The sequence below is a fragment of the Erigeron canadensis genome, chromosome 7 (assembly GCF_010389155.1).
Source record: "Erigeron canadensis isolate Cc75 chromosome 7, C_canadensis_v1, whole genome shotgun sequence".
Lineage (NCBI taxonomy): Eukaryota > Viridiplantae > Streptophyta > Magnoliopsida > Asterales > Asteraceae > Erigeron > Erigeron canadensis.
Window position 1 is genome coordinate 1,977,765 of NC_057767.1, and position 23,834 is coordinate 2,001,598.

Here is a 23,834-nt window from a genome sequence, read left to right on the forward strand (position 1 = left end):
TATGGGAATGGAACCGGGAGAATAGTAGTTGTTGGGCCATAGAATCATGAATGATTTGTCGGAGAATGTGAATAAAAGTTACTTTAAAAAAAAGAAAAAAGAAAATTTGTTTAAACAAGTTATTGGGCCTAAAGTGGCTAGAAATGAAGTTAGAAGTTGAACATCTTAACATAGTTATGTTATCGAGAGTTGAATGAGCCTTACACAAACAACCAATATAAAACCTAGGTAGCCGCCTACCCCCGATCAATCAAACTGCAAAATCACTTGATTTACTGGGTTAGGGTTTTCAGCATTTGCAAGGCGCCGCCGAAGAAGAAGGAGAAAAATGGGTCACTCAAACATATGGAACTCTCACCCTAAACTTTACGGTCCTGGTTCTCGTACCTGGTTAGTTTATTTTTCTTCTCCTCTTTCCTCATATTTATTATCTGCTCATTTTAGTTTTGATTTTATGTGTTATTCATCAGTAAACATAATATCTATATATTTTATGTTTTGTATCGTGTATTAATGTTATGTTAACTGATCATGAATATATATTTTTTTCTTTAAGTATTCTGTATTTTAATTTCAAGGATTTAGGGGGTTGGCTGGGTTTCATAAGTGTTAGATAATTAGGATTGACTGAACATAATAAATAATCCAATAAGCTTCTAAATAGCTCCCTTATACACTTTGCCTTAGATTTAGGTATCGAATAATCAGCTTTAAATTTCGATAGCCAATTACTATAGTTGATATAAAGATTATTTGTGATGTAGTATTTGAGTAGATGATCTGATGTGGTTTTGGTATTTATCGTAAAACAGCCGTGTATGTGGAAACTCGCATGGCTTGATCAGGAAGTATGGCCTCATGTGCTGCAGGCAATGCTTTCACAGCAATGCCAAGGAAATTGGTTTCATCAAGGTTAGTTTTTATTGTGGTTTCTTGATGAAATATAAAGTTGCTAGTTTTTGCTTGCCTGTCTGATGAGAATTTCCGGTTTGCCAATCAAAATGTTACTCAGTTTACGTAGAAATTGGTGAGTTATGTATAACAGGGCGTTTGAAACCCGATGCGTCGCTGATTTGTTCTTTTCTTAAAAAGTATCTTTATCTGAGGAAATGATAGAGTGATTTTTGATGTCCTGAATTGTTTCAAACGCTACATAAACATTATAACATAAATCCAATGCGACTGGTGTTTTTTTTTTTTTTTGCAATTGCAATGATTGAATGCTTAATGTGGGTTTTTCAAAACAGTTTGGTATTAGTATTGCATAAGTAGTTCATCGTGTGTAGATGTGAAAGATGTACATTTTTATGGTGGTATTTATAACTTCCTTTTTTAGCTGTTTTGATGGTCGGCTTGCCTTTTATGAGTGAAGGCTTGTCTGGACGATGTTAGTTTTTGTTAATCTGCCAAGTTGTCTGCTTTAATAAACTAACTGTTGGTGATTTGTACATTGCAGTATCGTTGATTACTTGATGGTTGGTGATTAAAAGGTCATAATCTTCAAAATGGAAGTTGTTATGTAGGGCACTGTTGGTAATGTTTTTGGCAGGGACTATGTATTTACCTCAGTTTAAGCTAATGTGTGTTTAGACACAACTCTTTGTTAAATGAGATTGCTCCTTAATTCGCCTGTCTTGCTATTTCATGTTAGTACTTTGGTTACGAAATTTTCTGCTGTCGTTTTACATGATTGTTGCATTGAAAAACAGTTATATTGAGGATAGTTTGTTCTTAAGAATTATCACCTTCCCAAACCATTGATAGATGTTGACCATGAAGTTTAAGATAGAGTATTGCCGACCGTAAGTACTTGAAAGGATCACTTTGATATTAAGTAAACTTTGTTGTTTGTACAATTGTTTGTGTTAGAAGGCTAAATGTTTTAACAGCTTTCTTATATGCTTTCAAATCGAAAATGGCTTTTTCAAATCTCTGAGTTTAAGTTTCGACTTTAAGTTTAGCCTATCTATACTCAAGTCACACCAGAGTCTTAATTAAGGTTTGTCAAAATGTTATGGATTCAAGTTTTAAGTTGGCCTTCGCTCACCTTCATATATGTGATTGCTTGTACTTTAACTTTCACTTTTGTGTTTAGGTGTCAGTTTAACCATTTTTACCTAAGTTTAACTTTCCCATTTTCCATTTAGATTTTATTCTCATTTGATTTTAACTTTTCACATCATGTAATCTAAGTAATCTTTGGGATATAACTTAATTAGATCGGTTCCAATTATAAAATGGATTTTGTTTATGACGATAGCTATAGAATCATTAGTTAATGGTTGTAGATAGGATGATAATTCATACACATATGTATGTAAGATCCTTTGAAACACAGTGTCGTAATTATCAAAATCCAAATATAGTATTCGGCGATATACTATTATTAAAAACATATGGAGTAATTTTATGTATTTTCCATATTATTGATAGATCCTTTTAATCAAGTGGGTAGTGCATAGCACGACCTAAAAATATTAACTAGCATGATACACAAAATGTTGCTTATAGCTATAACATCTAGTATATGTACGTGCGTATGCATAAAATCTAGTATATATACGTGCCTATGTTAACAATTTCGATTTCTAGACCAGGGTCTGAAACTAGCATAGTCCAGGTTAGGTTTTCGAAAGTTACGGGTCATGTGTGCGAGTATATCATCATCAGTTATGATAAGTTAGTTTTGCGGTCCTATTGAAAATGAATATGATAACATTTCGTTTTGTACAACTTTTTTTGAAGCAGCAATTTTATTAAATACATACATGATGAATAAAGTAACTCCAAGACAGAAGCTCAGTTCATAAGTAAACAAAAATCTTAATTTTAATAATGACTCAGTTTTATCAAACTGACTCTTGTTTATGTCATCATTTAAATAAACTATAAATTAAAAATTCTAATAATAATTATCCAAATATATTATTATAATATTATTTATATTAATTATAGAAAATATCTCATTAAATTACACTTTTTTGTTTTCCATCAACAATTTACATTTTTTATCTCTCAATACTTAATTTAATTTATTTTTAACCATCAACTTGAGATGATTTTTTTAAAAAAATTCTAAAAAAAGTTACAAAAATTATTTATATTTAATTTTTTTAACTTACAATTGTCACTCAAATCAAGAGTCCTAATTGTTATCAAAGAAAATGAAAACAATCATAATTGTCATCTAATTATTATAAGACGGGTGATTGAAAAAGAGCCCGCATCATGACGATATACATATACTTGAATGTCAAGTATATGATCACAAGTATAATTATATTTTAATTCTTAATTATATTATATTTTATTAATAATATTACATTATAAGTATAACTGGTTTCAAAAACTTATATAATAAAGAAATTATTGTAGTATGTGTCTTGCGGACTTACTACGTCAAACAATTCAATCAATATGTCTCAGTCAATAATGACAGTGACGAGCATGCGATTATTGTACTACAACTTACACATTATAATACTTAGAACCTTAAATCTTCAAAATTATAAGATTTTATAAATTAAATGGTTCAAAATCTAATATTAATAATATCGTAAACCCATGTCCAGTGTTAGACACGGGTCTAAAATCTAGTTACATGTTAGAATCAAACTAGAGCCAAGGATAATATAAAAAATGACCACTAGGCAGAAGCAATGCAAGCTTTAGATCCAAGTCGAGCATTCGCACCCAAGCTATTAACACCGAAAATAAGTTGTACGAAAACATGCTCGGTGAGAACTTAGAGGAAGTAAAAATCCAGGTTGATGTTATATATACAGCATAATAATACAATTCTAACTCTTTCTTTCCATTTATATTGTCCATCTTACTATTTTTTTTGTCACATGACAAATGATAATTGACATTAATTTATTATTCATTTATTTTATTTTTTTTACCTAGTAAGCCATACTTGATAATCATCGTAAATAATCTAAAAACTTTCTTTTCTCTGGTACATATATATAGTTTACAACTCTTTTCAAATTTCTTAACTTCAAAGATACAAAATGTTTTTCTACCTCTATTTATAAAGCATTAGGGTTTATTTTTATTATTATTTTATGTCAAGACTTGGCATGCTAATCTCAAAACACCGGATCAAACTGACAGTTAAAAATAATCTAAATCTATAATTTCTTTGGCCCCCTACCCTTTATTTCTTAAGACTTTAAAAACGTGTAAGGTTCGAAATACATCTCTTACATGATATATAAGATTACCATTTATCACGTCGAAAACAAAGTTGACCTTTTTAGTCAAAGTCATGATTTTTTTGTCGTTTGGTGGACTTTCGGCGACGACAAAACACAGTTTTCTTGTAGGATTATCTTTTAAAAGACATACATTATCCATGCCCTTAAAAATCAGAAATCCTTATTAGTCATTACGTATCGTAAAATAAACCGTACCCATATCTTATCGTCATCCTATCACCACCAGTTGCTACTTACCTCCCACTTTTACCACGGCCACAATCACTCTATTTTTTTATTATCACACCTTATTACACGGATAACTTGATAGTAATATATAATATATCATAGAATAAAATTGAATTGTAACCAAGATCATGATCAGAGACGGAGCCAGGATTTCATGTTGAGGGAGTTCAACCGTATTTCTTTCCCCATCGTTGTATACAATATAATAATAACGTGAATGACATAGCTATTTAATAAAATTTTAGTAAAATAGAATTTTATTACGATTATTTACTTTTATAGACCAAATATAAAAGTTCTACTTGAACTGACATGGTTAGAAATCATACATTTATAGATTGGGGGTGACTTGCGTCAAAAAGACCTTTGTATTAATTGGTTATGAGCTATCATTGAAATACAAAACAAGAATGATTGGCGGGGACTAAGCACCCCTAATCCTCCTATTAGCTTCACCCCTGATCATGATTGATAAAGGAAGTTAATGGAACGAGGGTTGGTTTGGGATGGAAGAAGGCAAAGGTATGGCAGACATTAATGAAATCGTTCGCCATGCGTAGTCATTCACAATCAATGCTTCTAATTTGATCTATTACTACTCGTATATAATAACTGCATCGATTTAAATTTCTAATCTTTAATTATCATAATGATTATAGTACTCTCAATAAGGATTTGCTGACTAGTGTAGTGTCTTTATATTCAATGTGAAATCAAATTTTCTTTAAATATAAAATCTCATGTATTTATGATTCATATAAAAATGATAATTTTATATTTTTATGAAATTAAATCACTTTTTCTTCTAATTTATATAAGTTAATTGTGATCAATTGTATATATCTTTTAGATTATGAGTGAAAACACCCTTAAAATGAGAGATTATTATAAATTTCATTTTGATGCATTATAAGTTCATAAAACTAACATAATTTATAACTAATTATCATCATTTAAGTGTTCAACAACACATTCATGAATCAAAATAGAAAAAATCACGTTTTTTGTTTTGTGCATCCATCTTGGATGCACATTCATCAAAATGGATGCATATATTTTAATAGGTGATTTTGTCAATTTCGATGGATCAATGTGTTATTAAATACTTAAATAATGATAACTAATTATATAATTTATTAGTTTTATGGATTTATAATACATCAAAATAAAATTTTTAAATGTTCATACACTATTTCCATTTTATTAATGTGTTTTTTTTCTTGAACACCAAGAATGTTCTCTCCTTAACTTACTTTAAATGAAAGTTTAACCAATTTGTCATCATATTGACATATTGTATATTTATCCAACTAGCAGGTACCCGCGTAAAGCGGCGGTTGTTGTGGCGGCAACGGTGTGGTGGCGGGGGCGACTGTTGATGGTGGAAGCGGCGACGAGTGATGTAGATAATTGATGTAAACGTAATTGATGTAAAAAGTTAATTAAGAGGGGGTTGTTTATTTGTTTTATAGTATAAAAGTATAGATTAGATGTATAGGAGAATTATAATTAACCTATATAGAGGTAATTTGGGTATAAAAAAATGCTAACTATCTTAAAATAAAAGAAATCAACATGTTTTATAAGAGGTTATAGATATATAAATATAGATTATGGGTTGTCCAAAATTGTATTCCAAACTCATTTTTAATATCCCGGGCCCAAATTTAATATGCTCTTCCAATTGGTATACAATTATTATATACGAATACCGCAACTTTTAATGGTCAAAACTAATAATATGTCTTAAATAAAAGCATTAATAACACATTTGTCAATATCTATATAAATATTAAAACAGTAGTTAACCGATGTTTTTAAAGCCATCTTCAAAATTAAACTTATGTTAAAAACTTGCCACATTGAATTTATCCTAAGTGGCATTCTAATACTTTTTAATGATAATACTTATTTTATTTAGTTTCATATTTTAAGCCAAAAAGATTTAATTTCATATTTTATCGTCTTTTTTCAATTCATAATTCTCTTAAACATTTATTTAATTACTTGATTTATAACATGACTTAAAAGAGATAAAGGTATTCCATCAAAGTCGTTTATTCATCAAATCTAAATAAACATGATTTATTTCAACATTAAATTAACAATAAATTAAATATAATATAATAAATTCTATTTTCTTTGTATTCTGAATGAATTTTAGATATGCCCTCCAAAATCTTTTTTAAACCTCTTATATTATCTTTTATTTTTGTTGATTTTTATAACATTTTTTGGGGGATTTGTCAATTGTTTCATTTTCTTTCAATTAATTTTGTACCACTAGAAAAGCAATGAACACGAAAGGTTATGCAAGCTAATATTTCTTATACGTCATTAAGGTAATCAAATTTTTTATGTATAATTATATAATTCTTAAATATTACGAGTATAATTTCTTATGTGAAATCAAATTTTAAAATTTTTAATTTTCGCACATCGTGCGGGTAAAATACCTAGTATATATATATATATATATATATAGTGAAAAAAAAACTGTACACTATTATAAAATAAAAATCTGTTTACACTTAGCGAATCCTATTATATGTATTTTATTATGCGTGTATACTATACTCATTGAGTGAACACATTATCTCTAATTATATTAAAACACAGTTGTTTTAAAAACTTATTAATCAATCACAACTTTCGATTTGTTAATGTTGACTTTTGTTTTCAATTTTGACTTTAGTTTATATTTTTTTTTCCGTCACAAATTTACACTTTTTACCCAATAGTTTTAATAAAATAAATAAATAAGAATAGCTAATATCTATCCGATAGAATAATAGCTAATATTTATCCAATAAAATAATAACTAATATATATCCAATAATATGTTCTATCATATATATACAATTTATTAATTATAAATAAATTAAATTTAATGTAAATATATTATGATTTTAATAGTAATTGTACTATTTAATTTTATTTTAATATATATTAAAGACAGTTGAACTAATGATTTATTAATCAATCATATCGCTCGATTTTATCAAATTGACTCTCGTTGATGTCATTATTTAGTTTTTTTACATAATTTTATTTAATTAATAAAAAAAATAATTAAAATAATTATTTTTACAATGGTATTAAAATTGGTTTTTATGTACAAAGCCCGGTTTTCACACACGAACAATTTTACATTGCAGTATCTCGAGTTAAGTCGAGAAAGAGCTTTAAATTGTTAATATGTGACACCTTAAACAAATTTCGTCTATAAAGAAGTCTTTCAAATGATGAAGAAAGGTATAGGCTTCCAATGTTTTTTTTTTTTTATTATATTAGTTTTTTTATTAGCTTAACATTCTTGACATTTGAATTGAACACTTATTATCTATTTATGTCTTCAACTTTAAAATTATAAGATTTTATTATTTACATGTATTAATATCTAATATTAATAAGGGTAAATTATAAAAATCATACCTGAGGTTTGTTCGAAATTACACTAGTCATACCTACAATTTAAAAATTACGTGAGACATGCCCATCGTTGTCAAAAAATTACAGTGACCATACCTATCGCTGACAGTCGTATATTTGGCCGTTTAGTCAACTCACGTGTCGTGCATGTGAGGTATCAAAATCGTAATTTCGTGTATACTTAAGGTATCATCCATGTAATTTACCCTAATAAAAGATTATTATGATATTTGTATTTATATTCTATATTTAAATTCAATCTCACACACACACACACACACACATATATATATATAACCTATTTCAAAATAAAAAATAGAAAATATATAAAAGGATGTCATCAACGATACATATTTAGGCTTGAAATTCTAAGGTTAAACTAACGACTAACCCTGGAACTCCAAACTCAAAACGCTATAGATTGCTAATTTGAGGTATATTCTAAAACCGTGACGAGTCTTCAACTTTGCTTTACGCCTTTTATCTGAGGGGATGACAAAAACCATACGAAAAAATTCTATTGCTTTTTAATTTTTTTTTAAATTCGTATCTTTTTAAATAGGTTTCATTAAAAAGAATAAATCATAAAAAATAATATAAAAGTGAAAAGTTTAGTGGCTTTTCATGGTTCTTATCCTTGTTATATTCAATATACACATATAAAAAATAATAATGACACATATAACAATAAACGCATTTTTGTATCAATTATTTTTCTTGATACATTTTTTATTAAATAAAGACTATTTTTTCATAGCAAAATTTCATATCTTTTTTTTTAATATCTACCAAACTTAATAATTGAAGTATAAATAAAACTATAAAATTCTTAATAATTTTTTATTAGGGTAAATTACACATATGATACCCGAAGTATATTTGAAATTACGATTTTGATACCTCACATGCACCACACGTGACTTGACTTAACGGCCAAATAGACGACCGTCAGCGATAGGTATGGTCAGTGTAAGTTTTTGACAACTATGGGTATGTCTCGCGTAATTTTTAAATTGTAGATGTAACCAGTGTAGTTTTAAACAAACCTCATGTATGATTTTTGTAATTTACCCTATTAATATTGTTGTAAGTCTCGTGTCCAGTGTTGGACACGGGTCTAAAATCTAGTTATAAGTTTATAACACGATATTTTATACGAGTACAATTTTGTTAGAACTGGTTAGGTTCGATGTTTAATTTTGTTATAACACGATATTAAATTTATGATACTTAATGATCGTAATTAAGATAACGTGAATCATCCGTATGTTAGTAATCAATATACTATATAAGTTTAAACCTCAAACAATCAAACATGTTAGGTTCGATGTTTAATTTGGCAGAAGTCTAGTGTATTTGCCATGTGAATTTTTTTAAAGTAATAGTTATCTATTCAAGTATTTAAAATTTGAAAGCCTCTATCCATGAATAATGACATATATATTGGGAAATCATATATAAAGTTCATAAAGAAAAGTAGTCAAGTGAAATTGTCATTTTAAACTTTATATAGTTTGATAATCGTAAAACTGTCCCTTTCATTTATAACCCATCTCCCACCAAAATTTTTTTGCGTTCACAGCATACTTGATTTTCCCATATTTTTAAGCTAAAAATCAAGAAAAATAAAGAAGAGGTAATATTCTAAAAGAATATTGACAGGATTTGACATTTTATTTCATCATATATGAACCATAAAAACTGCAGCCATAATATATTTGTCCACTGAGAAACAATTCTAATTAATGTTAGGATTTGACATTTAACTGTCTAATTGTTACATGAATGAGCTATTTTTCTAAGTTTTTTACAAACTTTCGTTTTCTATGAATTTAGATCACAAATATTGAAGGCGTTATTCACTGGTACAAGAAATATTCTAAAAGTTAAAGGTTCTTATACAAGCTGCATGCACTGCTGCAGGAAACATTATCTGTTAAGGATATTTCCAAAATATAGCTTTGATTTTATATAAATTTTTTTTTTTTAAAAAATGATTCGTTTATTTTTACTTGAAGTTTATTAATTAGCTTATTAATCATCGATCTCCTAATACTATACGATGATAACATATATGTAGTTCATTTTAATAGCTGCCATAATTAATCCGTTAGCCTTAAATAACGTGATCATCAACAAAAGCTTATCCTATTATACATTTTGTCATCATCACATCAAATCAAATCAAGTTAAAAAATGCATCAAAAGTCAAGTACGTACATCAGAAAGAGTATGTGACCCCCAAACCTTTTTAACATTTCACTTTCTTTCTTTCAAACCAACTGGGTTCAATAGTTGATGCTCTTGGCTTTACAGACAGAGATTGTGAGTTCGATTCTCATGTCCAGTAAAGCTGGACGTGTGTTTCTACCTTTGGTAGAACTGGAAAGAAAGAAAGAAAATGCTAAATGTCGCCTTTGCGGGTTTTGAGCCTCGATGGTGTATAATTAAGGAAGGTTAAGATGTACTCAGACTTACCTCTACCAAACCTAAGAAGAGAGGCTGCTCCCATTTTCTAAGAATTATTTGCTTTTATTTTCTTTCTTTCTACTAAAAAAATTAATTTATTACTATCATATTTCCCATTTGTGACATTGCTATATATATAAAAAATTAAGCTATATATTACTCCCTCACCAGCTAGCTCACACTAGTATCAAAAACCATCTCTTTCTTTTTCTTCTTCATTTCCTTGCAACATTACTTACATTCAACAAAAATGTCATCACTAGACGAATTTTCGAGATCAGTCGACATGGGACTACGTCTTGCCAAACGAATATACTACGGGAAAGACGGCGGTCCTTCCATGATGTCGGCTCCAAAACCGCTTTCCATGGAAAAATCTTTATCCAATTCTTCCTCGGCTTCTGCATATCGTCTGCCACAAAACCATCATCATCCTACTGCACCAATGGCTTATGCTGTGATAACCGAGCCTGCTGTAGTCGATAACCCGGATATCAGAAGCTACCAGCCTTACGTGTACGGACGTTGCGATCCACCAGCATTGATCCCTTTGCATATGGTTGGTGCCACGACTTTGGATGTTGAGTGTTGGTTGGATACTGCGTTTGTTACGTTTACTGCTACGTGGCGCGTTCATTGCCTAGCGTCCAATGCGTTGTGTGATTGTCGTATCGCCATTCCCATGGGTGACCAGGTACTTAATTATAATTCTCTCGTTTGATGATAGTTTACTAAGAAATTCTTATAAAAATTTACATTAAATTTTGTTTCTTTCATCTTCTCATTATGAATGACTGCAGGGTCACATGTACGTATTTGTAACATTATTTTGTCTTTAATCTACTTTATGAATAAGCTGTGATTTAATTCTTTCTATGAAAAAGTTGGTGTACATTCAACTGTACCATTTATCATATGGAGGACCATTTACTATTTTGCAGTATGTTATTTTATCATATTTTTATGTTCTTTCATTTTTTTAAAAATACTTTTAGACGCCTTTTTTTGCTAGTATTTGCTGAAGACAAATGATAACTTGCATTTTATGAATTCCATACATGAACAAGTGTATTTGCCTACACAAAGGGTTAATTAACGGGTCATCTGCTCTCACACAATTATTTTTTGTCTATATATGTAAAACACAAATTTTTTTGTCGATATATGTAGAATAAATTTTACGTGTAAAACAGAATTTTTTTTTTAAAAAAAAGTAGTATTATTGATGTTAACTTTACGAATTTTAGTTCTCAAAAAGCATGGTTTGGCTAACAGGGTTCGGTTCTAGGTGTTGAGGTTGAGACCAACATAAGATCATATTATACCCAGCTTATAACACCTGAAGATGAAAAAGACGACGAGCAAGACACCACAAAAGACGGTTTCTTAATGAAAGGGAATACATACACTTTTCAAATCTTGCAGGTATCCCGAAAATGTTTTTGCATAATGATCTGCGATGTTATCTATGTAAAAAAAGTCACTTATCGTTTGACTCTTAACATTCCAAGGTTGAAGGAGGGTCCAATGTAAGTGTCAAAGTTAGATGGTCTCAGAAAATGTCATATCAAGGTGATGATTTCTGTCTCAGCGTGCCATTATCTTTTCCAGCTCATGTAAATCCGGTGTTCAAGAAAATACCTTGCAGAGAAAAAATACTGCTAACTGTGAATTCTGGTACCTCTGCGGAGATTACATGCAACATTGCTAGCCATCCTTTAAAGGTATGCCAAGAATCTTATTCATAATAGTATCTTTCGTATCATATGATTAGAGGTGATATAAAAGATGGGTCTGCACTCTGCAGATTGGCTAACGGGTCGAAAATGGTTTGGGCTTAAATGGGTAATTTTTGAGTCGGGGCTCTCAGGTTGACCCAAAACACCTTTTGTTCATATTTTTTCAATCTCAAATGACTAGAAAAACTATATCAGTATACTATTAGTCAGTTTCGTATACACTTTGAAACTTCTTTTGACCCATCTAATCTGTTTCCATTTTATATAGTTTGTTAGAACTTTGCCCGTTTGGCCAATTGAGGATCAAAATTTATCTTGACTCAACTCAATTAACCCATCATTGGTTATATTGTTCAATATGATTATGCCATTCTTGTTTGTGACACCAATTGTAAAAGTCTCTTTATTTCTGTCTTCAAAGGAACTAAAACGACATGCTGGGCAAATATGCTATTCCTATGAGGCCGAGGTTGTCAAGTGGTCTTCTCATGATTTCTATTTTTCTTATTCGGTAATTCTTATTATCTTTTAGTCTTACTTTAAATTGTACGTTTAGATCCATTTAATGAAAGCATTTGGTATCGTGTTGTCCACATTCTTTCAGGTACACTCAAATGATATATTTGGTGGTTTGCTCCTTCAGGCTTCATCTTTACATGATTATGATCAAAGAGATATGTTTTGCTTTTATCTTTTTCCTGGAAGTAACCGAACCATGAAGGTTAGTCTAATATATTGTTCTTGCCAATTCAAAGAGATATGTAAATTACTATATTTTTTCAATGAAGATATAATAGTTTGGTTGCTGTTTTCCTTTGTATAATGTGGAGTTAATTAGTTGTTAGTGAATGTTGATAGGCTTTCAGAAAGGAAGTGGTGTTTGTAATCGATACAAGTGGCAGCATGCGAGATGTGCCTCTTGAGAAAACAAAATATGAAATTGTAGGATCTCTATGGAAGCTTAATCAAGGAGATTCTTTTAACATTGTAGCATCGAATGGAGAACTTAAAACATTCTCTTCATCATTGGTGGTGGCATCAGAGGAAACAATTACGGATGCAACTGAATGGATGGATACAGATCTCATTGCTGATGGAGGTACAAACCTCATGCTTCCCCTAAAGCAGGTACTAATCATCTCAAACTGTGATCTCTAAATTTGTATGGTCGATGTATAAGAAGTTTTATAAAAATCCAGGCAATTGACATGGTTGGTAAAACCAAAAATTCAATTCCTTTCATTTTTCTTATCACCGATGGGGCTGTTGAAGATGAAAGGGAAATATGTAATATGATGAAAGGTCACATCATGGACAGAGAGCTGAATTCTCCACGAATTTGCACGTTTGGCATAGGTTAGACATTTTTGTTGCTATTATATTTAGATTAAGTGACCATCACCAAGTTGGTGTAGTGCCAAGGAGTCAGGTTCCCTCACAAGAGGTGGTCTCAGGTTTGATTCATGCCCTAGGCATATCTTGGGGGTGGCCCGGGAAATGGATGGAACCGTCCATGGGAAAAGCCCGGTTAAAACTTCCTAAATAGCTTTATTAAAAAGTTTAGATTATTAATGTAGTATTATTGTTATAATAGTGAATGTATTTACTGTTTACTAAAATATAGGAAAAATAGTTTTTGTGGGTCAACGCAGCTGCAAAAAAAATGTCCAACATGGGTTACCCAACCTGTCCAACCCGCTCCAGTTGCCATCCCTACATATATTGATCTGTTTTTGGTAAACAATATTATCTCTATATTCAGGTTCATACTGCAATCATTATTTCCTGCAACTGCTTGCAAGTATTGGAAAGGGATACTATGATTTTGCATTTGATGTGGGTGAGTTTCATCAAGCACATAAAAGTCCTCTTTTAAGCTTCATGTATGACCGATGAAATATGCTACCATAAATGTATTCCGTTCTTTACCCAACCGTGATGGATTTGGGTATAGTTTGTGTTGCTGTTGTTGCATACTCATTGTTGATGACATGTTTATTGTTAATTTTTTTGACCAGATTCAATCAGCATTCGTATGCAAAGGCTGTTTGACAATGCTACATCACCTATGTTGTCAAATGTAACCCTTGATTCCTTACAAAATCTCGAGTCATACGAGGTCGTTACATGACTTATGTGGCTATCTGACTTTCTCATTGTTAAATTTTTAGGCTTAACATCTTTTGTATTTATTGCAGATATTCCCATCTCGTCTTCCAGACTTACTGTCTAGAAGCCCGTTGATTGTATCAGGCAGATACAAAGGGAATTTCCCCAACATTGTAACAGTTAGAGGTTTCTTGGGTGATCTTAGCACTCATGAGATTGATGTCGAAGTGAGAAAGGCTGTCGATATGCCTTTAGAAAGGGTAGACTTTTAAACTTGTGTCTCTTTAGAGTTTAGAATAATCTTTCTGTTTTATCCTTTTCAGCAGATATATTAAATGAAGAGAGATGGGTGGGTTGGATAATGGGTCACAATCGGTTAAGGTCAAAAGCGGTAAACTTTAAGTGTGGGCCAATACAGGCGACATTCGGTTTGGAAGTATTTTGTAAATTACAGTATAACTAGAAATACATTAAACTAAAAGTCACTCTTTCGTATAAGTCGATTTACAATAAAAACTTTTTATACTTTACCCATTGGGCCTGTTAACAAAAGAAGAAAATAATCCAGAGTAGCCCTGTATGCGTAAGAAAGGCTTGAAATAATCATCTACTTTTTAGGTATGTGCAAGGAGGGAAATCGCTATGCTGACAGCACAAGCATGGTTGTACCAAAATGCAGAACTACAGGAGAAGGTTTTAGTTTCTTGCTATTAATGTATAATTTCTTGCAAATGATCTTACTTAAGTCCCATAATATTATGTGATTTTTTACAAATGTTTCCCTCAAAATTTGGACTATCAAGACATTATCCGCGTGTCTTGACTTATTTACGATTCTTTTGCTTTCTTCACTCTATGAATCTTCCTTTGATGATTATTTGAGTTGCTTATCCCTTATCATTGTTGTAGGTTGCAAAAATGAGCTTACAAAGAAGGGTTCCTTCTGAATACACTCATATGATTCTGATTCATCACGACAACTTAAAGCTAGCAAATGAATCATATCTACCAGAAGAGGTACGTCTTGGCATAGCCACTTTGTAAATCATTTGGCTTAGTTAGATAGAAACTGGGACACAGTTTGCAGTCTGACATGGCCCGTTTAACGTAAACGCAGCTGCAGAAGCGTAACAAGTCGAAGAATCAGAAGAAAAAGTACCTGATAAATCTAATCGTTGGATTTGGTAATTTGACCGCGACTGCTGAGAATCTACCTCCAGGAATTGAAGAATTAAAGTTAAGTGAACCAGCTGCAGGAAAGGTACTGCAGGCAGTTTCCTCTTGCTGGACCATCTTTCTTGATCGAGTTTGTTGCAAATGCTTCATCCAGGCATGTGATCAACTAAACGACCAATGTGCCATTATATTAACACAACTATGCACCGCCCTCGCTTGCTTTCAATGTCTAAGCCACTGTTGCGACATGTGTGATTCGTGCGCTGAGATGTGCTTAAATTGCCTTTAGAAAGTCCATCATAAGAACTTATGTATGTTTAAACATGTACCAATACATATATGTATTGGTAAAATTTATGCCTAAATATACATGTACGATATGTGTATTTTAGTAATTCTTTGTTCTCCATCTGCGCTTGTAATTTGCCATATGGAATGACATTCTATCTAGCCATAGGTACATTTATGCATGAATGGACATATACATTTTTTTACCTTCGATTTTATTGCATGTGCAGCTTATAACACAAAACTGAAAATCGGAACTCGATTTTGCCATTCTGGAAACTGTGTTGGTGTTGCAATTTAGTGGTTTTGTGGTATGATTTTTGAAATTGTGTGGTGATTTTGGGTTTGTGTTAAGATTTTGTTGGTAACTCAAAAAATTGTTCGCTGAACTTTATATATTTTCTCATTTTGAAAGCTTTAACCAAAATTTTTTTCTTTTTTTTTTTCTAATATCAATAACATATATACCAATCAGACAAAGTCATTACATTACAATGGCAGGTAGTCGGGCAACTAGTTGCGTCGCTACCCTCATTTGAATAGCAAACTCGATTCTACTAAATACGACGTTTTGGGCCTTAAGAGTCGAGGAATTACTATTAACTATCGTATAGCGTCGGGGCAAGTACACCAAAGGTGTCAAAACCAAATGGGACACATACATGTTGATACTCAATGCAAGCTTTCTCGTGTTTTGCAACTTTGCTTAACTCAGCCTTGAGTGCGGCCTGTCCCGCAACAAAACCATGGTTCTTGAGTCCAACAAGAGGGGACACTCCTGTTAGTCTACACACGCGTATTTCCCCCCTTCCCAACCAAACACAAGAATGTCCGTCGGGCGTAAGGTGGACCTCCCTTCTAAAGGATAAGTTAAAAAGGTCACAGGGGCCTCTTTATTGGTAGAGATCCCGGCCCGCTTAAGGACATCACATAACACATCTCTTACCCAATCATGATGATATTTAAAACCTCGTAGCTCTTTACAGTGGACCGCATGCTCGCCGAAAGAATCTAAACACGCTTTACGACGACATACTGGACATGGCTCATCAGCCGGGAACCAAGGTATCATCAATCGGTACTTAAGGATGGCTCGGTATTCAACAACTGCATGTGTTGTCCTAAGCCTTCGATAGGGGTGACAAACAAGAAATCCTGAGCGTGAGGGGCACCCAAACAATCAAACACGACTCTTTGTCGCCCTGGGGGGGGGGGGGGGGGGGGGAAATCAAACTTCTCCTTAATCCTCTTAACGGTTCGCTATATAAGCCTATCGCCAGAATTTTCGGACTTTAAGAGGGCCGGTGTCTTTTATATAGAAACCGTCAAGATCAAGATCTGGAAGAAAACTATGCAAAAGGTTTAATGCACTCCTATAATCTGAGTCTAATACACTCCTATCGCATTCACGTAGTATATGGTCTTATAAACTCTAAAATTGGGCCCTTGAAGCCACGAAAGCATATGAAAGGCATCCTCGGCTGTGCAAATCCCTAGACCGCCAAACCGAGTTGGAAGAAATTCCAACCTCCATTGGAAGTCCCCGAAAAAGGGACCCCTACAAACAACAATATCCTCTAATGTTTCCCACATGCCCTTATCGAAAACAAAAAGACCAAATAACAATTTGGCAACACCTATATAAGAATGAAGCAGGAGGAGCTCGCTTTGATGGTCCCGTAACCATTTAAGGTTCCCCATCAACTCAACAGCACAATTTGCTCTTTTAAAAGCCAAACTGCTAATAAAACCCACATCTCGACTAATAGCACCCCCCAAAAGTTTAACACCTAACACCAGCCAACCAATCTTCGGGGGAATAAGTCGTCCCGTACCTTCGCATCATTGCAGGTTGGCTAGAAAACTTGTAACACCCCATAGTTTTAAGGTACTTTAACAATGATTATAATATTATTGTTACAATTATTAAATGATTATGTTATTATAATATATTATTTTAGAATACGGTCTACCGTATTCTTTAAAAGTCGGATATTTTAAGTGTCGGGACTTATGTTTTAAGTAACGGAGTTTTAAATAGATAAGATTGGAGGGACTCGGTGTAAATACCCATTTAAATGAATGAAACGTGGCAATATGGGCTGATAACAACCGTCCCACTTTTCCCCCTATCTCAAAAGACTTCCTTCGGTAGAAAAAAATGAACAGGCGGGAAAGAAAGAATAGCAAGAACACGGCTGATTTCAAGCCTCAATCGTCCTCTTTAATTCTATTTCCAAGTGTTAAATTAATCCATAATCAAAGATATGTATGTGTTCTTGATTTATTGATTTAAAAGTTAGAGTTTTGGTGATTTTGGATTGGAATGATGAAACTAATCAAATTAATTCAAGGGTTTTGTTCCTATGATGTTATTAAACATCTAGAAACCAATAAATTAGATTATGGAAAGGAATTTATAAAAGAGGATAATTTTAGTTAGTGATTATGATTATGTAAAAGATGAAATTGAATAAAAGGTTGTTAAACCATGGTTGTAGTGGGTTGAACAAGTTCATTTAGATGTATTAATCCTAAATTAAAGATTTGTTTTGGTAGAAATTACATAAGTTGAATTATAGCTATTGTTAGTAACTAATGGTGAAGTATGATCTTAAAAGTCAAACTGGTCAAATGTGTCCAACATGGATAAAAAGTGATGTTAGGAAGTTGGTTATGATGTTATCAACGTGAATAAAGTAGAAGGATAGTTAAAGAATCGATAGAACAGACGATAAATAAACTAGTAGTAATATGTGACCATTTGGCTTTAAAAGTCAAAGTGGTCTTATTGAGTTATTAGAGTTGAATTGATTACAAAAAGTTGTTAATGTGTTTCTATGGATGATTTTATATGTTAATGTATATAGGTGACGAGTTGGAAGCATTTTTGATGATTATTGCTATTGGTCGTAAAAAGGTGAGTAATATGAAGATTAGACAAGTTGGATGACTATATGACCCCGAGGTGTCATATAGTCATAAGACAGTTAAGTTGAGACTATATGACCCCGAGGTGTCATATAGTCATATGATAGTTATGTTACATGTGTTGTGACTAACCGTAAGAGTTGTTTGCATCATAGGATATTCTAGCTTTATTGCTAGATTAAAGTTGTTAAGTGCTAAGTTGTTATATGCTGCATATGCACGGATCCGTTGCAAGATAAGAGTTGTAAATCCCTATGTTTGCCATTGATAAGATGTTGTTAAGTTACTTGCTTAATGCTTATATTGCTCACTAAGCTTTGTGCTTACTCCCTCCTAGTTGTTTTATTTTAATAGGCGGGTGCAAGTTGCTCGGGTGTTAAGAAAGAATAAGGAAAAGAAGATATGGGAGCTTAGTGTGGATTTACTTGGATTATATATATATATATATATATTGTAAGTTTCTTTAAATTGCCGAGTTGATGCATCACTTGAAGTAAACCACCCATAAAAGAAAAGATTTAACTAGTAATGTACCGTTGAGTCATTTTGTGGTTTGTTGGAAATGGTTGGGATACAACAATGTTTTTATATCTAATGTATGGGCTTATGTTGTTGTGTCATTTTGCAAAAGAATATGTATAATTATGGTCAAGGGATGGTGGACTTGTAGTTAAAAGATGTGTTGTCTTTTACCTGTTTTGTACGCTAGTTGGGTAAATGACCCATTCGGGTCATCCCATGAGCTTAAAGGTTAATTTTGAGTCAAGCATGTCCTAAGTATAGAGTAAATATGATCCGCACCTTTGTGGAAAAAAGTAGTCGTTGTTAAATGAAAATATATCTAGTCAAAGTCTTGTTATGTCATAAAATGTGTAGTTGACCCGTTTGGTCTATTTGAGTCCGAATTTTGGAACTAAAGGTTCAATCACGTCTTTCAAATGGTATAGTATTTGCGGAATACGGATGTGTTTAAGCGAGTCAAAACTGAGTCACAAAACAGCCCGTTGGAACAGTTTGCTAGTATTTTAATTGAACTTAAAATGGTCACAACTTTCAAACGGTAACTCGGTTTTTGACGAATGAGCTGTCTACAGAAAGGGGAAGAAGTCTACCTTCTAATGGTCCTTGTTTTAAAGTCTATATCTGATTTATATATAACTTATAAGTTGTTGAAAGACTGCAGCTAGGGTAGATTGACTGTTTTTAGTTTGTTCAAGAGTCTGGGACCTATTGTACACATGTATTCATAAGAATATATATGTTTATGTTGTTAAACAATGTTTATATAATGAAAAAAAAAAAGTTTGGGCGTTTCAAAACTTCAGTTTTTCTGATGTTAAGTTGAAGGCCTAAGGAATGACCCTCATTTCTAATAATATTTAAAGCATTAGCCACATGTGTAGCATCTCCAATAAGTGTCCCAGTCGGGGTATTACCCCTTTCAACACCCGGTCTAGAAATCCCAACAATAAACCTCTCTTCATCTTCCCCACCATGCACAAACCGAATTACTCTATCCTCGTGATGACACGCCCGACTAAAGGCATGAAGACACATGAACTCCCCACACAACTATTGTTTAGACATCCTCATAGCTTCACAACCATAAGTAAAAAGATTAAGATTGTTGGCAATAGCGCACCTCAAAGTATCCTTATTCTCGTCTGTGTACAAATGATGTCGCTTGATATGTGCCACTAACCTTGGGAAACCCTTAGACCCCCACAACACCATCAAGACAGTAATGAAACTGTTTGAAAGGATAAGGCCAAAAACCTCCATCATTAGAGCTACCCATAGCACCAAGGCACTAATAAAGAAACCACCTGAACCCCTTGTAAGCGGAACTGGCACTTAGGTAATGTCGCGCACTCCACAGCACAAGGATGACACCCCCCCCCCCCCCGGTCAATAGTAATTGAACCGCTATGCAAGGAAAACCTAATTATGAAAAGGTTTACTTAAAATCCGTAGAAAATTGTGAGGATTTAGAAGGAATGAGATCTGTATGAAATTGTTTGGATATGATGTGCTTGGGAAATTATACGGATTTAGTTGTCTAGGGAAATTGTACGGATTCGGAAGGTATCCGTATAAAAATTGTGAGGATTTAGAAGGAATGAGATCTGTATGAAATTGTTTGGATATGATGTACTTGGGAAATTATACGGATTTAGTTGTCTAGAGAAATTGTACGGATTCGGAAGGTATCCGTATAAAAATTGTTCGGATTTAGAAGGTATAAAATGTGCAGAATATTGTGTGGATTTAGAAGGTATGAAATGTGTATAAATTTGTGGGGATTTGGAAGGTATGAAATGTGTATAAAAATTTGCGGATTTGGAATGTATGAAATGTGTATAAAATTGTGTAGATTTAGAGAGTATGAAATGTGTATAAAATTATGCGGATTTAAAAATCCGTACAATATTGTGCAGATTTGTGTTACCTCAAAAAAGTACCACAAGCACACAACGACAGTGTGTCATCTTCTTCAATAAGATAACAATATGCCCAAATCCGTGTAATCTTAAAATGACCATAACTTTCTCGTTTTTGAGAGTTAGATCGTGAAACCAATTGCAAACGGCTAAAATTTGAATTGGCTACAAACTAGTATAAAAAAATTTGATTAAAAACACTCTAAAAGACTAAAACAGAAATCCACCAAAATGTGCAAAATCCGTATAGTATGGCTAAGATCTTAAAACTAAGATTTTGAGCTCAAAAAGATCAATTAAGATTTGAGCTCAAACTAAGATGTTTTTGATATATGGGTTTAATTTATTTTGTGAAACTTGTGATGTGGGTTTTGATTTTATTTGGAAAGAAGATGTGTTGTAATTCATGGTGATAGAGGGAGAGATATAAGCAGTAAGAAATATCTGAATTTCAATTTGACAGAATCAATCCGAAAGAGAAAAAGAAAGAAACAGAAATCCATCCCATGATGCAATATATGTAAAGAAATAAATTAATATATTCTACAAGTATTTAACACCAGATCGATCAAACGACATATAAGACTAAACAACCGACAATCAATCATTAAAAACATAAATTTTGTGTTATCAATCATTTCCTGCAAATTCAATATTAATAAGTTACCCATATCTAAGAAATTAAACAAAACGAATTAAAAAAATTAATTGAAGAAATCTATATATACGCAAAAAAAAAGGAGATATTGTTGGCTGCATTTTAGCTTTTTCTTGGTGACGGATGGTGATGATTGAATGAATTGTTTCTCCCCGTTGTTCGATGGCTAGAAACAGGGGCGGATGCAAGGTTATAGGAGGAAGGATTGACTTAGACCCCAACGAAACTAGTCCAACTCTATTAATTTGGTACATTTTGTGAATCAAACCTAGTCCAAATAAAGATATGACCCTAACCAAGTAAAAAAAAAGAAAGATCCAGCCAATAAAAATAACAACTAACAAGTATCAAAAAACTTCAAAAAGATATTCGATCACTAAATATCAAAAATAGTTACTTTATCAATGGATTGTGCATCAGTTTCCATTTGATGTTTATTAGATCCTAAAATAGTTATAAAAATATTAGAAAAACTTTTTCATTCTATGATATATCAAGCTTGAAGATTAAATTGTGGTTTCTACAACTATTATTAAATTATACCAAACATAGAACACATTCTTATATTTCTAAATGCATTTGAATAATAATTGTAGTTTATATATCAGAATATATCAAATCAACATTTGTTTAACTAGAGGGGTACCCGCGCAATGCAGCGGGGTGGCGTTGATGGGTAGTGGTGTCGGCGGCGGCGGGAGGGATGACGATATGGATATTAATATAAAAATAATTTGTAGAAGGGGGTGATGTAGTTATTTTAAGGATTGAAAAACATATATTATTATAGTTTATCTTCTTAAGATTATTATAGATATATTAGGTTGAATTATTTAAGTTAATAAATAAAAAATTTAGGCATTTTGGGGTAATTAGTTCATTATGTGGGTAAAGATAGGTTTTGTGTTAGTAGTTTTTTGATTTGGAGTTACGTAAGGGTATTTTAGGATATTTAGTAGGCTCATAATGGTAGATAGGTAATTCAACAAGGGTAAATTGGGTATATCAAAGGTAGAATTGTTGAAGGAAAAAAAAATCACTTCGTTTATATAAGGAGTTAAGATACTTGTATAAATTTGTCCCGTTATAATAGTTTCGAAATTAGTACCTTTTTCTTTTTTTCTTTTTTCTTTTTTTATAGTTTTAAGCTTTCTTTTTTATATTTTAGTTTTAATTTATGTTTCTAAATTGTTTATTGTTCATTATGTATTTGTTTAATTTTATTTATATCTCTAAATGACTTTAGTGTTTGTTGATATATAACATTTATTGTTGTTTTTAAATTATAATTTATATAATTTAAATAGTTGCGTCTAGCCTAGGATCTTTTTTCACTGATCGTCCTAATTTCGTAAATCCTCGAAGACGACTTTGTTATTTAAGAAAAAAAATTTAGCCCCAATAATTAAAATTCTTGGACCCGCTACCAGCCGGAAACAAAGATAGAGGTGGCTGTGATAGTGGTGGTGTTGTCGTGTCGATGTGAGCCAGAGGGACGAGGTGGGTTGTTGATTTTGTGAAGGTGTTTGATTTTGCAAACCTTTATAGATATATATTCTCCCGAAAATTTACCAAGGTTCGAATCCTGGCGACGGTGTCTGCCCCTTTTTTTTTTCTTCTATTATACAATGTTTTAAACACCGGTATTTTAGTTATACCGGCGTGAAAAAATTTTCCGGTATTATCGGTAATACCGGAAATACCGGCCGGTACGACTATTTTTAATTTATTATATTTTTTGTGTAAAAATCTTACAAACTTGTTACAATTTAACAAAAATAGTCAAAATGCAATTATAATTTACTAAAAAATAATACCAAATATGTATTTCATAGCAAAATATAGGTTTTAAAGTTCACAAATAACAAAAAATAACATTAAAGTATCATAAAAATAATTTTTTTAAAAAATCAAAATTTATTTTTTGAAAATACCGGAAATACCGGTATGATAATACCGGAAAATACAGGGAATACCGGCCAATATTGAATAGTGAAAATACCGGACTTAAAATAACGGCGTGGTATCCGATAATGGTAATACCGGTAATACTGGCCGGTATTTACCGGTAATTAAAGCATTGTTATTATATTAAGTTTTTCATCATTAAAAAGTAAAAACATAAATTTTGTGTTATTAA

At 32.0% G+C, this 23,834-nt stretch overlaps 2 protein-coding genes across 2 annotated transcripts; both read left to right on the forward strand.

The window, feature by feature from the left end:
• The first annotated feature begins 165 nt into the window (after nt 1–165).
• Nucleotides 166–1,667, forward strand: LOC122608082 (40S ribosomal protein S29). Its single transcript, XM_043781169.1, has 3 exons — nt 166–390; nt 813–912; nt 1,457–1,667. The coding sequence occupies exons 1-3, from the start codon at nt 329–331 to the stop codon at nt 1,463–1,465; spliced, it is 171 nt and encodes a 56-aa protein (XP_043637104.1). The 5' UTR covers nt 166–328; the 3' UTR covers nt 1,466–1,667.
• Nucleotides 1,668–10,528: 8,861 nt separating this feature from the next.
• Nucleotides 10,529–15,870, forward strand: LOC122608432. The gene is made up of 13 exons (XM_043781541.1): nt 10,529–11,046; nt 11,628–11,777; nt 11,864–12,076; nt 12,513–12,602; nt 12,696–12,812; nt 12,950–13,219; nt 13,291–13,447; nt 13,854–13,931; nt 14,110–14,210; nt 14,290–14,460; nt 14,819–14,893; nt 15,110–15,217; nt 15,318–15,870. Exons 1-13 carry the CDS (start codon nt 10,603–10,605, stop codon nt 15,663–15,665), a joined length of 2,322 nt encoding a protein of 773 aa, XP_043637476.1. The 5' UTR covers nt 10,529–10,602; the 3' UTR covers nt 15,666–15,870.
• The last annotated feature ends 7,964 nt before the right edge of the window (nt 15,871–23,834 follow it).